The sequence below is a fragment of the Panulirus ornatus genome, chromosome 2 (genome assembly GCF_036320965.1).
Source record: "Panulirus ornatus isolate Po-2019 chromosome 2, ASM3632096v1, whole genome shotgun sequence".
Classification (NCBI taxonomy): Eukaryota; Metazoa; Arthropoda; class Malacostraca; order Decapoda; family Palinuridae; genus Panulirus; species Panulirus ornatus.
The window spans coordinates 69925122-69941482 of NC_092225.1; the positions used below are offsets into that span (position 1 = coordinate 69925122).

General features: G+C 41.2%; 1 protein-coding gene across 10 annotated transcripts in view; it reads right to left on the reverse strand.

Moving 5' to 3' along the window:
• LOC139757015 (uncharacterized) overlaps positions 1-16361 on the reverse strand; it is a 294829-nt gene that overhangs the window by 259462 nt on the left and 19006 nt on the right. For 9 of the 10 annotated variants that reach the window (XM_071677062.1, XM_071677006.1, XM_071676996.1 and 6 more), the window contains exon 2: positions 3103-3534. The exons of the other annotated variant lie outside the window; for it this stretch is intronic. In XM_071677062.1, the coding sequence (XP_071533163.1) occupies positions 3103-3534 (432 nt within the window). The remainder of the gene's footprint in view (positions 1-3102; positions 3535-16361) is intronic. 10 annotated transcript variants of the gene reach the window in all.

Here is a 16361-nt window from a genome sequence, read left to right on the forward strand (position 1 = left end):
CCGATATACCACATGGATACCAATTCACTCTATTCCCTGCATGCCTCTCACCCTCCTGTATATTCAGGCCGCGATCGTTCAAATAATTTTTTCACTCCATCTTTCCACTTCCAATTTGGTCTCCCGCTTCTCCTTGTTCCCTCCACATTTGACACATGTATCCTCTTTGTCAATCTTTCCTCACTCATTCTCTCCATATGTTCAAACCATTTCAACACACCCTCTTCTGCTCTCTCAACCACACTCTTTCTGTTACCACACATCTCTTGTACCCTTTCATTACTTACTCGCTCAAACCACCTCACACCACATATTGTCCTCAAACATTTCCAATACAACCACCTTCCTCCGCACAATTCTGTCCATAGCCCATGCCTCGCAACCATACAAAATTGTTGGAACTACTAGTATTTCACACATCCAATTTTGCTCTACGAGATAACGTTCTTTCCTTCCACACATTCTTCATCGCTCATTTATTCGCCAACTCCCCACCCTGTGACTCGCTTCCGCTTCCATGGTTCCATTCGCTGCTAGGTCCACTCCCAGATACCTAAAACACTTCACTTCCTCCAATTTTTCTCCATTCTGACTTACAACGCAACTAACTTGTCCCTCAACCCTGCTGAACCTAATAACCTTGAACTTACATTTACTCTCAACTTTCTCCTTTCATACAGTTTTCCAAACTCAGTCACCAACTACTACAGTTTCTTACACTCGAATCAGCCACCAGTGCTGTATCATCGGCGTAGAACAACTGACTGACTTCCCAAGCCATCTCATCCCCCATAAACTACATATTCGCCCCTCTCTCCAAAACTTGCATTTACCTCTCTAACCACCACATCCATAAACAAATTAGACAACCATGAGCACATCACGCACCCCTGCCGCAAACCGACATTTTCTGGGAACCGTTCACTCTCCTCTCTTACACACACCTTACATCCTTGATCAAAAATTTCCACTGATTCCAGCGGCTTAACTATCACACCATATACTCTTAAGACCCTCCACAAAGCATCTCTATCAACCATACCATACACCTTCTCCAGATCCACAGATGCCGTATACAAATCCATCTGTTTTTCTAAGAATTTGTCATATACATTTTTCAAAGCAAACACTTGATCCGAACATCCTCTACCACTTCTGAAACCACACTGCTCCTCCCCAATCTGATGCTCTGTACATGCCTTCACCCTCTCAGTCAATTCCCAACCATATAACTTACCAGATATACTCAACAAACTTATGCCTCTGTAGTCTGAACAGCCACCTTTATACCCTTTGCCATTATGTGGCACTATACATGCATTCCGCCAATCATCAGGCACTTTACCATGAGTCCATACATACATTGAATATCCTTACCAACCAATCAACAACACAGTCATCCTTTCCTCACTCATCCTCTCCATATGTTTAAACCATATCAGAGCGCCCTCTTCAGTTCACACCTACCTACTCCTCTTACTCCCACACCTCTTGCTTGATCAGCCATCCTCACAGCACATATTGTCCTTAAACATTATATTTCCAACGCCTCTAACCTCTACCTTGCTTTTTCTTATCTAGAGCCCATACCTCGCATCCATACAACACCGTCGGAACTACTATACCATTAAACGTACCCATCTTTGCCCTCACCGACAACGAAGTGTCTTTCTCAGTGCACACAGGACCTTAGCTCCCTCAACCATCCTACAGCTCACTTCATCTTCCATAGTTCCATCCGTTGTCATATCCACTCCCAGTTATCTAAAACATCCCACTTACTCCATGTTTTTTTTTTCCAGTCATACTCACACTCAATCAACCTGTTTTCTTCCAATGGTCAACATTCTTCAGTGGTTTTTGCAGCTTTCCTCCCACACCACATGTTGGTAACATCTTACACACAGCATCTCCATCAACTCGATTACATGCTTTCTCCAGGTCAATAAGCGCGACATAAAGATCCCTCTGTTTTTATAGATGTTTCTTGCACACATTCTTCAAAGTAAACACCTGTTCCACACGTAATCTACCGCTCCTGCTCGACATAGTTGCTTCCCAGTCTGAAGCCCTGTGCATGCCACCACTCTCTCAATCACTCTCCCTTCCGACTTATCAGGTACATTCAACATCAACTTCAACATCAACTTCAGTCCCCTTTGCATTTTTACAATGGCACTATACAGGCCTTCTTCCAATCTTCAGACCCCTCACCATGATGTATGCATACATTAGAATTGATGACTAACCAATCAACAAAGAGTCACCTTCTTCTTTGAAAAATTTATTTCCAATCCCATCCTCTCCCGCCGCATTGCCACACTTCATCTTACGTAAGGCTTTCACAACTTCTCTTTCCACCAAACACCATGCCATCCCTCTTACTTTGCATGCTTCCCCGATCCGAACATCCTGTGTCAGCTATTCCATCATCAAACACATTCAACTGTCCTGCAAAGTACTTACTCAATTTCCTCTTCACCTTATATATATATATATATATATATATATATATATATATATATATATATATATATATATATATATATATATAAAGGTGTTGTAGCTGTCATAAAGTCCAGGTTTAAATTTGTTTTTTAATAGTTTTTTGTAGCAGCATTCACAAGCTCTTAAGTTTGTGATTTAAAAGGGATCTTTTTTTACTAATAACTGGGATTACTTCATTACTTAAGGGATGATAAGCTAAGTAAGGAGGATTGTCTACACTAACTACTCTGTGACCGTAACTAAGGCACTACTGTACTGAACCATCTCTGGTGGATGATGTTCTTGCGAACAATCACCGGCTGACTCTCATGTGCAATGTCGGAGGAGGTTCCTCAAGGTCAAGCCAGATATCTACAGACGTGCATTCAAACTAAGGTTAGAGAAAATACGTGCGATAGAGAGGAATGCTTTTTCTTCTTTTTTTTTTTTTGGAGACTACGTGGCCACAAAGGGCAAATTGTCTAGTGATACTGCGGCAGAAAGAGAGAGCTACTGCACAGCTGGCTGGTCGTCGGGTTGGACCTCACCAGCCACGCAAGGCAACGTGCTCAGCTTCTGGCTCTAAACCTGGCGAATGGCATCGGGTGAACTTACTTGTTTGTGACTGGCCACCAGAGGGCCGGGTGGCTGACACTGTGATGCCCTGAGAGGTTGGGGCTAGCGGCCCCTGTGGGGCAGGCCAGACCTGGGGCTGCCCTGCTTGTGGACCCAACTTTTCTTGCATCGAGCCCGGGGGAACACCAACACCACCACCCATACTTGATGCACTGGAATTCTGTCTATTATGTTGGCTTTGAGGGTCTTGGCCAAATGACCCTTGCCTGAATATCCCTGGCTTCTTATCGTGGTTCCCCCTGGCTTGACTTAAGAAATCTTGCTCATTAAACCTTTTAGATTTATTGTCTTGCAAGGAATCGATTGTACTCTGTGCCCCAGCGGCCTGGAGACCCTGGCTGTGAGGGATGACCATCCCTGGGCCACCTTTGACCAGTGGATCTGAGATGTGGGGTCGCTGGAGGTCCGAGCCTGAGGAAGACAGATACAAGTGGAAACCTTAGTGATAAGAGTGCAACGTTCCCAGCAGCCAACATGGTATAAACAGAGGCTGGCTCTCCCTCAAAGCACCTGGAATATATGCAGAATGAGTTCAGGAGAAAATAAAGGAGAAAGAAACATTAAGAAATTCGGGTCATATGTCATCAAAGCTCTAAGAGTTGGGAGGAAAACATAAAGGCAAAGAAAGTGTTTCGTAAAAGGAAAACATAAAGACAAAACAAAATGTTTCACACGGGACATAATCCCATACTTTGATCCAAGTAAATACACTAAGGTGTTCTATTTTTGTGAAGTCTTAGATTACGCAACATACCTTATGGGGAAGTGTACCCCAGTTAATGCAGGGTGGCACCCACATAACATGAGCGAGAATACGAGTCAACGTATAGAATACAAAGATCAGGTGAGGTGAGAAACAATGAGACACCAGAAGGGGTTTTAGAAAATCAGTCGCGTTCACTCTGTCACCGAACTACACAGAGACTAACACCCGTATGAAGACAATTTGGGTTGATCATGGTCTCTAACAACGAATTCAATCTCACTGTACCTCCGACGTTGCCCCTCAATGTACCCCCAAACCCAATATCCGAGGAAAGAGACCTTGACAAGGACGCCATCGAGAATGGTCTCGAAGCAGAAGAAAAAATAATAGGGAGACTCAAGAGACGATTCCTCCACATGCGTTTGAAGCGAAGCCGAAGGATACTTAAAAAATTCAGTCAAAGATGGACAATAAAATACATAATCAAGAGGAATATATATGTGTATATATATATATATATGTATATATATATATATATATATATATATATATATATATATATATATATATATATATATATATATATATATTTCTTTTTTTTGCTTTGTCGCTGTCTCCCGCGTTTGCGAGGTAGCCCAAGGAAACAGACGAAAGAAATGGCCCAACCCACCCCCATACACATGTATATACATACGTCCACACACGCAAATATACATACCTACACAGCTTTCCATGGTTTACCCCAGACGCTTCACATGCCCTGATTCAATCCACTGACAGCACGTCAACCCCGGTATACCACATCGATCCAATTCACTCTATTCCTTGCCCTCCTTTCACCCTCCTGCATGTTCAGGCCCCGATCACACAAAATCTTTTTCACTCCATCTTTCCACCTCCAATTTGGTCTCCCACTTCTCCTCGTTCCCTCCACTTCCGACACATATATCCTCTTGGTCAATCTTTCCTCACTCATTCTCTCCATGTGCCCAAACCATTTCAAAACACCCTCTTCTGCTCTCTCAACCACGCTCTTTTTATTTCCACACATCTCTCTTACCCTTACGTTACTTACTCGATCAAACCACCTCACACCACACATTGTCCTCAAACATCTCATTTCCAGCACATCCACCCTCCTGCGCACAACTCTATCCATAGCCCACGCCTCGCAACCATACAACATTGTTGGAACCACTATTCCTTCAAACATACCCATTTTTGCTTTCCGAGATAATGTTCTCGACTTCCACACACACACACACACACACACACACACACACACACACACACACATATATATATATATATATATATATATATATATATATATATATATATATATATATATATATATATATATATATACACAAACCTCCAACTATGATCGCGATCACAGCCTAGCCGTAGCGCTCCCACCTACCACGCAGGGGTCACGGGTTCGATCCTGGCTGTCGGAGGTGCGTATGCTATATGGAAGTACGCGTTCATATGCACTATATTCGTGTATATATATATATATATATATATATATATATATATATATATCACTTGTAAACCAAACACGCACTCGAGAGAAAAAGACGAGCCAATTATATGTTATCGGGGACACAGTGAGTGATAACACCGAGGCAGGATATCAGTGCAGGCGTACCGTACCTTCCTGGTCAGTGCGAGGCAATATATTGTTTTAGCACAATTTCCCCTAAACCCCCCCACCCCCCCTCTTTTGTTATGCAAACATACCGAGCCAGCTCGTCAATATGGTCGGTAGGGATCTAATTGCCGACTGACCTTTTAACCTAAAATGGCCTGAATTCTGGTGTAATTCATTAGTTGCCCAATTCAGACCTTTCACAATGAAAAATGATGAAAACTGGAAATAATCCAGCTGAAGTTAAGATTAGAATCATCAAACCTAACCTAACCTAAGTCAATACGTCGGGGAACTATTGCATCGCGAGTTTTATCTGGGGTTTGTTTAGTCAGCTTGTATGACACGTAAGCTGCTGGTGAGAAATAGTGTGATAAAGTTAACAGGAAAGTTCTCTCCAGGTAATCCCAACTTTATGTGGGATGTAAATAAAGCTTTTCACAACTGGTAGAGGCTTCATTACTGGCGTTCGTGTGTGGATGGAAGTATGCGGTGGAGTGGGGTTAATAACAACATGAAGTTCAACAGTGCTTTACGGTTTACTAATGTCACTACTGTTGCCCCGACGACCATGGTGATATTCAACGGTCTTTCGTGTATTCCTATATGCTCTTAAAGCCGCTCAGTCAATAGATAGATGGGTACCAACTGACCACAGATATGATAGATCTAAACAGACGACAGCTTGCTAACTGGGCTTGTATTAACCCAGGGGCGTCCATTTGTCTGGGGATGTAACATGGCCCTTACTGACAGGCCAGAGAGTCTACCAAGGGTTGGTACTTTACTTTTACTCTCATCGTTAAAGCTTTTGACAGCTACCCCGGCTACCAAGGCGTTGCTGGAAGCAAGGAGGTTCATCTCACCACCCTTCCTCTCTCCTGCACAATCACCGAAGAAAAGGCGACTGATGGGCAGTGGCATCTCACAAACGAGGAGGCTAAAGCTGGTCAACTTGGAAAAGTTTTGTCATAAAGTTCCTGGCGACCACACCCACCGCAGGGTTCACCAATCTCCATACTGTGTTGGGGAGGCCTTATACCTGCGAAGCCTCCTGCAGGCCCAGATGGGTAGGGAAGATTCCGTTATAAACCTATGGATTAGAGTCAAACGTGGGTGGGGTAGAGGCGTCAGCTGAGGGTGCCATCATTGTCGCTCTGTATACGAGGACGTGGGCCTCTTTGAGAGCTCTGAGCCGTGGAAACATCTCTGGGTAGAGTACAACATCCTCTCTAGTGGCAATGTGTATTAGACCATTGGCGTTACCGTCTTCTATATTACTGCTTGTCGGGGACAAAATGTTGAGTGAGAGGAGCTAGGAAATCCTAGTTTTTGCGATCGTATTGCGATCCTTACACATATGGGAAATGCGGGTTAAGTGGTTAGTTCTCGTATATATGCATGTAATGTCCTGCTGACGGAAGACGTCGAGGTTCTGCTGCCTGTGGTTAGTGGTGCTACAAGGTTGACGTTGCCCAAGAGATGGAGGTTAGCCACGGGCCTCCCCTGATGATGTCGGCAGTGGGATGTGTTTCTTGAAACCTTTAGAAAGTTTATGTGTATTTGCGTGCAGTCATACGGCGCGCTGCTCTGGATACTATATAAGGAAGAGATCAGCAAAGTATAGCCTTGATGCAAGCTGGCATGGCTGTCAGACTGTGGCTGTCTGTGGAATGAAAGGAGGTCCAAAGGAACGGTATCCCCACCAGCAAGGTATACACACACACACCTGCACTATGTGAGGACACCTTGAGGGCTTGTACCGCCTCCCAGCGACCCATCTCTTGTCATACAATGGACTCGCTTCTTGCGGTTAATTAACGCCTGCTTCTCACCTACAGGGACCCAGCCTCACTGACCAGAACCCAGGCCATCGTGAGACAAAGGTCGAATCACGTGAGTGGGTCAGTAACTAATGGGGACTTAACTGGGTCATGTGTTGCAATATATATATATATATATATATATATATATATATATATATATATATATATATATATATATATATATATACTTCTTTTAAACGGTGGGTTTGGGATATTCTTTAGAAAATGTGGGATTGCCAGGATGCAAGCGAGGCATGACTAGCGCATCTGCCATTACGTTTACATCCGGAACAGCTTAACTGCTGTTTACGGTCACCTCGTTCTCCCTGTGGTGATGAAGAGATAAGCCTTATCATGATGACGTAGCCTCTGCCTGACTTTGGATATACAGATGATGGCATCAGTACACTTGGCAAAGTTAAGTTCACTCGGTTTCAATAAGGTTATCAATCATTTTAGGTCTTCTTTGTGATCAATACAGTTTTGAATCTGTCAGGTAAATAATATATTCCACCAACTTTTGGCCAATATGGCTAGAGTATCGTTGCCAATTAGCCTAACCGGCATGTTTTGACCACTGGCCATATATATATATATATATATATATATATATATATATATATATATATATATATATATATATATATATATATATATATATATATATATATATATATGTATATATAATATATATATATATATATATATATATATATATATATATATATATATATATATATATATATATATATATATATATAATGTATGTATGTGTGTCGATCCAGAAAAAAAATGAAAAATATTGGGTATTTTGTTGGCCTGTGTCAATACCAAACGATCAAACCAGTGCATGATTATCCGATGATTGGATAATGATCTGAGGATCAGTTGGTCAGCCTAAGATAGGACAATTAGCCTACGACTGAATGACCAGCTGATGATTGGTGTAAAACGAAGCATAATAGTTAACAGCGTCTTGATTAAGCTTTGATATCCTTAGAAATTATATACAAGAATTATTTTACCCCGACATCCGGTATTTCGCTATCATTTATCTACTTATAATTACTACAAGATACTTTTCTGAAGGGTCCCTGGTGTTACCTCAAGACCCTTTTTTTCTGCGCTACAATCAGCAGCAGGGGTATGATGGTCTCCTTTTCATTCACGGTGAAGTAACAACCACGCAGTAAATATAATATATATATATATATATATATATATATATATATATATATATATATATATATATATATTGGAAAGGATCACAATTTTGCTCGTGATCAAGATATTCCTATGAGTCCACGGGGAAAATGAAACACGATAAGTTCCCAAGTGCACTTTCGTGTAATAATCACATCATCAGGGGAGACACAAGAGAGAAATATAAGTCAGTTGATATACATCGAAGCGACGAAGCTAGGACGCCATTTGGTCGTCGCTTCGATGTATATCAACTGACTTATATTTCTCCCTTGTGTCTCCCCTGATGATGTGATTATTACACGAAAGTGCACTTGGGAACTTATCGTGTTTCATTTTCCCCGTGGACTAATAAGAATATATATATATATATATATATATATATATATATATATATATATATATATATATATATATATATATATATATTTTTTTTTTTTTTTTTTTTTTTCATACTATTCGCCATTTCCCGCGATAGCGAGGTAGCGTTAAGAACAGAGGACTGGGCCTTTGAGGGAATACCCTCACCTGGCCCCCTTCTCTGTTCCTTCTTTTGGAAAAAAAAAAAAAAAAAAAAAAAAAAAAAAAAAAAAGATTTATGACAAAACGGTAACAAAATCCATGTGTCCTCTGTATATGTTGCTGATCTGTGCTTGATCTACCGGCACTGCTCAGCGTTGATGTGATACTGCTGGGATGAAGAAGAAGAAGAAGAAGAAGAAGAAGAAGAAGAAGAAGAAGAAGAAGAGGGGGAAAAGGAGGAGGAGTTGGAGAGGAAGGAAAAAAGGAGAAAGAAGGAGATGGACAACTAGCAGGGTTGGAGTGTTCTGGTGTGGTACCTTACCACAGGGATATACAATCGTGTCTTCTGATGGTTATAGAAACAAATGAACATCACGTGATGTTAGGCATTTGTTAAGACTCAAAGTTTTTGTCCCGAGTCGAGTTTTTTTGCCCGAGTGTCTTTTGCCTGTAACAGGTAGAGGCTGCCGACTCCATGAGATAGATAGATAGATATATAGACAGATAAACAGACTGATGCAGCATAGATAGAGTATTCGATTTCTTATGCTGCGAGATAATTGTTGATAACTCGGTCACATTACGTTATCATTTTGTTTTTCAAACTATCGTGTGGCGATTCAGCCCCCTGATATAATGAATTTAGTTACCATCAATATACATGTAAATTAGAATTTACGAACTCTCTCTCTCTCTCTCTCTCTCTCTCTCTCTCTCTCTCTCTCTCTCTCTCTCTCTCTCTCTCTCTCTCCAGTCAGTGGTTGTGGTCGACTGCTACGCCACCGACCTGGGAGGTAGTACTACAACCTGGTTATTGAGTGCGGGTTATTGACGGTTATTGAATGTTATTTCTGCCTCACGTTTCGCGTGCGTTGCCGACATCCAGTTCACAGACGCAAGCAAATCTCTCTCCAGGTCACACACTAACTCTGGACGGCAACAAGCAGATCACACACGACTAGTTATATGTATATTTGTAAGAACATACGACTAGGTATATATATATATATATATATATATATATATATATATATATATATATATATATATATATATATATATATATATACATATATATATATATATATATATATATATATATATATATATATATATATATATATATATATATATATATTCTAATAGCATACGACTTGCTATCTATCGTGTCCTTAAGATTTTCCTGCGGTAAGCACCACGCGCTGGCCCAACCTCTTAGACAAAAAGTCTTGTCGTGATCTCTCTCTCTCTCTCTCTCTCTCTCTCTCTCTCTTGAACGAGGATTAATTGTCATTTTCTGTGCTAATTAGAGTAAGGAGGGGGGGGGGAGGCCCTTACGCTACGGCTTGCCAAAGATTTTCATTCGACTCGGAAACATGGCGAGGTAAAATTGGCCAAACCATTAACTCCCCCAAAATCAATTCTCGCCGTTAGTAACAAACAACTTGATCAGAAAAAGTGACCAATTCTCTAATATTTTTTTCTCCTGCCGTTAAAAGTTAGGCATTGTTTCTTCTGCTGTTGAATTATATACGTTATTTCTCACCTTATGGACACATTTCGTGACTTTAAACGACCCAAACAATCATCGTCAGAGCGTTCGTGTGAGGCTTCATATCTGATATGAACATACACACACACACACACACACACACATGAGGCGTAGTGTGTCTGCTGGCACCAGCCGCGCCCTCCTGCTCGTTGTTGTGATGACTGTGTGTATGAGAAGTGCTTCAGAGAAAGACAAAGACATTTATTTGTGGCAGTTATGGATCTGTGGAGATCGTATGGTAAGACTGACAGAGATGCTACGATGAAGGTGATACGAATATATCCGCGTGGAGGGAAAGATGATAATGGATACCTGCCCTTAATATGCGCGTGGATATAAAAATAATGGATGGTTATAGGATTTACGGTTTTGAAAAAAACACTGGGTATGAAAAATGAATAACGAACAGTCCATAAAAAAGGGTAAAGTGTCATTTATATTCTAATGAACAGTTACTGTCAGCATTTATTATGTGATTAAGTTAGACAACGAGTTAGCAGCGCACTTGACAATCAGTGCGTTCGAGTGTGTATTGGTCAGGTTATGAGTTCATGATACGCGAGGTAAAGGTGAGTAACAGGACGACTCACACGTTACTGAGAACTACTTGTTGCTGACGAGAGTTCAATTATTTATTGACCTCTGTATCAATAACACATAACTCTCAGTAAAGTGTGACCCCGCTGTTGCGAACCGTTACTTTACCAATTTTGCATTCAAGCTTTATTGAAAAATTACATCGATATGGTCCTTTAAGACGGAATGACTTATACCTTGCTTGCAAAGAGGCCATAGCTGTGAGCAGAGTTCCACATCAAGAGACACTTTGTGTGACTAAGCTAAAGAAAACGTTCGAGACAATGGAAGGGATATTATGAATAGAAAAGCACTTGTGGTGTAAGACGCTGTTTGGTAAGCCTGATTTAAAATCCTCTGCAGTGAACTTGTCAGTGAAAACACAACAGGTATCAAAACAAGCGACCACGGTCACTGCAGAAAGAGGGAAGCCGTTTACTGGCTGTGAATTCTTGAAGTGTGTGATCGAGATTACTAAGAATGGATCGTCCAGTTAAGTGCGTGTTGCTGTTAGTGTGAGGCTATTGGGAAGTACAATTTTTTTCCTCTACACCTCTAAGCTTTGGAACTCTGTAACCCGTCATGTCTTTCCAACAGTTTCCAAAAGACGGTTTGTCTTTTTTTCATTTCCTTCGAAATTCTTAATTCATTTTTCTTTTCTTCTATTTCCCTCTTATTAACACTTCTTTTCAAAATTTCACTTAAGGTCCGGCCTCGATATGGACCTTTTTTCAAGACTTATTCTCTTCGAATTATCTGTAGACCTTCAAACTTTCTTCCACACTAATCTGTGAGTTTCTGACATCTTCCATTACCACACACAGAGCCTCGGCAGACACCTAGTGGTCTGTTGCTGTTTGAATTCCTTCCTATTCCTGTGCCTAAGACTTGTCTAAGAGTCAGTGAAGCCCTGGGCTGGTTAGGTGAGGGTACTTTGTTAAGTTCTGAAGGCATTATTATTTTACTTTCTGTCGGTATTATCATACTACCTTATGGGAAGCTTAAACACAAGAACTGTGTGGCAACTGCAACTTCCTTCAAAACAGACTTTGTGGAACATCTTTTGCACAATATTCTGTAACTTTCTCAGAAGACGCATTTTACTTGTGTGAGTTCAATAGATAGTAAAAACATATCTTGCAATTTTCTGAACAAACATGATTTCTGTGAGTTGATACAAGGCTCTTCTTCAGCAAACGTCTGTGAGTCAAAAGGAGAGGACTTTAAGAGTAATCCCTGCGTAGAAATCTTCCAGTACGATAACCAAGACTGAATTCGTCTGGGGAAATGTCCAAGACGGCGACACAATCCATTGTGGTGGAATAAACATCGAAATCAAACCCTCGAGGGTAAGTGAATTAGAGGAGAAAAAGAGGAGTTTTGCCAGCTTCTCCTCAAGGCTTATGTGCTAATATGATTCCAGTTAAGAGAATTAGATTTAAAAGGGGAAACTCAACTAAAAGAGGAAGAATTTAGAATTGGAAAAGTTAGAATTCCCGGATGAAAAAAAAAAAAAATTAAGACAATTTCAAGGTGTGAACAACAGACCTGTTTGTGTCAGTAAACATGTTAAGCTTCCCCTGCAATTTTCTGCTGGAAGTTAACACTTTCCTCTTACACTTTAGAGATATTTTGTTAACCTTAATGAAGTGAATGTACACCAATAACTATTCAGGTGCAATGTGTGATTATTACGATAGATCTTTGGGGAGACTTAATTTTCATCTAGAGACAACATGAATTATTATCATTATTATTATCAATATTATCATTATCATTATTATTGTTATAATCGTTATCATTATTATTGGCATTATCATTATCACTGTATTAATATTATCATTATCATTATCATTATTATCTTTACTATCATTATCATCATTATCATTATCATCATTATTATCATTATTATTATCATTATTATTTAACCCATGGAATCCTTCTACAGGGGTCCTTGCAGCTTCAAGGTTGAGATACAATAAGTAGCATGGGTAAGGATGGACTCATGTGGAGTAAGGAGTTCTTCGACGGGTTTGTACTCCAATGACGCAACTCCACTGAAGGCGACTTTTCACTCAAGGCGTGACCACATGCAAGCGGAGTCCGGTAAGACCCATCAAGTAATCAAAGACAAGATTTAGTACGGTTGAGCAGCATTTCTTACGCAGTATGGTCAAAATACTGAGAGGTCTTAAGGACCAAGATAAGGTTACCAAATTAGCAGACGATTGGGGATGGGTGGATTGTTATCTGACAGACTGAATTGATTCCCTCAAACTGTAATGGACTATGATTAGGAAACCTTCCTTACTGGGGGAAAAAAAATAGAAAAAAAATACTCGGGGGGGGGGGAGCTGGAGCCGTGTTACAATCATTCTCGAAGGAAAGACGAACAAAAGCATTACAAAGACCAGCTGTTTTGACTCTGCTTTGATACAGAAGAAAGTGAATCCTGAATCAGCTTATGTATCCCAGTAAATATAATGCTGAACCAGGAGTTAAATACGTGTTGTACGTACACCAGGAGGTTACTGATTATAATGCACAACTTCTGAGCTCAAAACCAAAAGAGGAACCTACTTGGATACCTTGCAATGCGTCTCAAGTTATTTTGTATTGCTGTCCTCAAGCGGGACATCTTCATGTTAGCCTACAAACGATGGCAGAAAAAAACAACAAAGTAAACCAAGCGAGTCAGCGGGTAAACATATACCTGTGAGGTCTGGTGTTATTTCTTGTAGTTAAACAGGAGATTTCGTGTACTGGGTTTAGACCTATCTTGTCTGGAAGACTTGGTCAGGCTCGATTATAAGTCTTGAGTTTGTGCTTGATGCTACCTTACGAGACGCCGTAACTGCTCACTCACTATGGAAGATAATGTTATCACTTTCCACGTAGATAACCTCGACTGGTGTTTTGTTGAGATGATCCGGTGGTTTAGTGGAAGTACCTTTACCTCACTGTGTGGTTTAAGTTAGGTCTTGTAACTGGACAAGCTTCGGGTAAGAATTAGGAAGACATCATAGGTTGTTAGGATTTACTTCATTATGAGAAATGACTTGGTCGTTGTAGACGAGCCAGTCTACAGACATAGCATATGATATCGACGTAGATATCCCTTATCTGTCTCCTGCTTGAGTTGTGACTCGTGTAATTCTATGGTTGTCTGGTACTGAGGAAAACAATGCTTCAGAGACTTAGTGAAAAGCATAGTGAGGGATTTCAGTAGGATTCCACCCTTCTCGTTCCATCCTGTTAAATTCCATGCAGGCTTGTTTTTCTTTTTCTTTTTTTGTCAGGTGTTGTTGCTGGAAGTAGTGGAGGATTGGGTGAGAGAGAGAGCCATCTTAATGCTCTATCCTTAACTCTTCCACTCAAGAGTAGGAATACACGGAACTGAGTTCAGAACAGACAACTTTGACGAGAGCCAAGAGGCCCTCTGAGGTTCGTCTTTCTCCACGTACTTCATCAACGATTTGGTTTGGCCAGAATACGACGATCTTCATTTGCAAGTGTTAAGCCTGAATTTGGAAAACCAAATACCGAGAATCTTAAGAATATGGAGTAGTTTCGCAGAGAGGGACTCGAGGGGGAAGAACTCATCCTGAATTGCAATATGGCGTGTGGCTATGCCACAATGTTGCTTGCTTTGGTTTAGGCTTCTGGTCAAAGAGCTTCCAGTGTCACTAAGGCCGTCAGCTTCAATTCCTACCTAGTCAACAGAAAAATCTTTAAAACCTTCAGGTATTGTTGGCAATTCTAAGACCACATACACTCTTTATTGTGGTTCATATGTAACACAAAGACACACTGAATTTCACGGTTGCCACACCAGAAAATATATTCTTATCTCTAGTTCTTGCGCCTCATACCCAACAGCTACTGGGGGTCTATCCGCCATCAGACATAGCTGCTTCCCAGCCATCCTCTTGCCCGGTAGAGAGGTGGACGTAGAGGTTCCTGTGATAGCCTAAACCTTACCTGCTCCTCGGCCGGAAAACATGAAACTCATACTACCACACGCCACTGGATCGGTCACTCCTCTCTCCCTCCCTCCCTCACTCCCGTCACAGTTCGTAAAGTCGCTGATGGATGCGCTCCAACTGTCCAGGAAGCGGAGGTGTAGTCATGATCGAGGCCAAGATGGCTAATCAGATCAAAAATCTCCTCAAACACACAAGGTGACACACGCCCCCCAAGATGTCGAGGCTTCGATGTAATTGACTATGAATTTCTCCCGGGGGGAGGGGCGTTGTCTCCTGGCACGGTTTCCTATTGATATCCGGGGATGATATTGTAAAGGGACCTTGCAGTGAGGACGCCATCGTTGCCTGTTTTTATAACCCGGATTGAGGAGGGTGCAATGGGGAGAAAACGATATCCTTCAATTTCGAAAAGATTATTTTCCCTGGATTTGTTCATTCTTCAGCCTCTGCGCTGGTTTTATGTACCATATCATGGTAACCTGACAAACCCCCGAACCGCTGTTGGGGATATCATTTCACCATATAGCTGTCCACCAGTGATCTTCAATTGCGTTAACTGCCAAACTAAATCGCCGGAGTTCTTTCTGTGGTAAAAAAATGGAACAAGAGAACGTGCACTGTTAAGCCACGGGAGAACCTGGCTGATTCTAAGGCAAGATGGAAGCTCATGGTGTCTGTAAAGACTCCAAGACCTATTGGTGACTATGCTTCAGATGCAAAGGGGAAACCTCAAACGATCTGTGTCGAGACCCAGAGGGACGCAATCCTCATCTTGTGTACAACTTGACCACATTCCAATCCTACTAAGCCTGCCTCTGAATCACGCCACATCTCTGACAAAACCGTCAGTGTTTTAATGCTAGAGCCACTGCTTTATCAGTCAAAACCTCCTCTAAAAAAAACACGAGAACGGAAAACTCCAGTAAACCAAAAAATGTGCTACATCATCTCACTCCGTTGTTCCAATTAACAAAATGTTATGTTGCATCATCTCACTCCAATGTTCCAGTTAACAAGATATACGTTAAATTATATCATGCACTGCCCACCTGCTTTCTACTATCACGATCCCATAAGGGAATATGGAAAATTCAGCAGAGGGTATTGCCTCTAGGTCTTAAAAGATCTGTGGACCAAATCCCCTCAACACAGAAAAGTTTCATAAGCGTGCAAGTCCATGTTTCATGTTGACACACTAGGCATGGACTGCTGA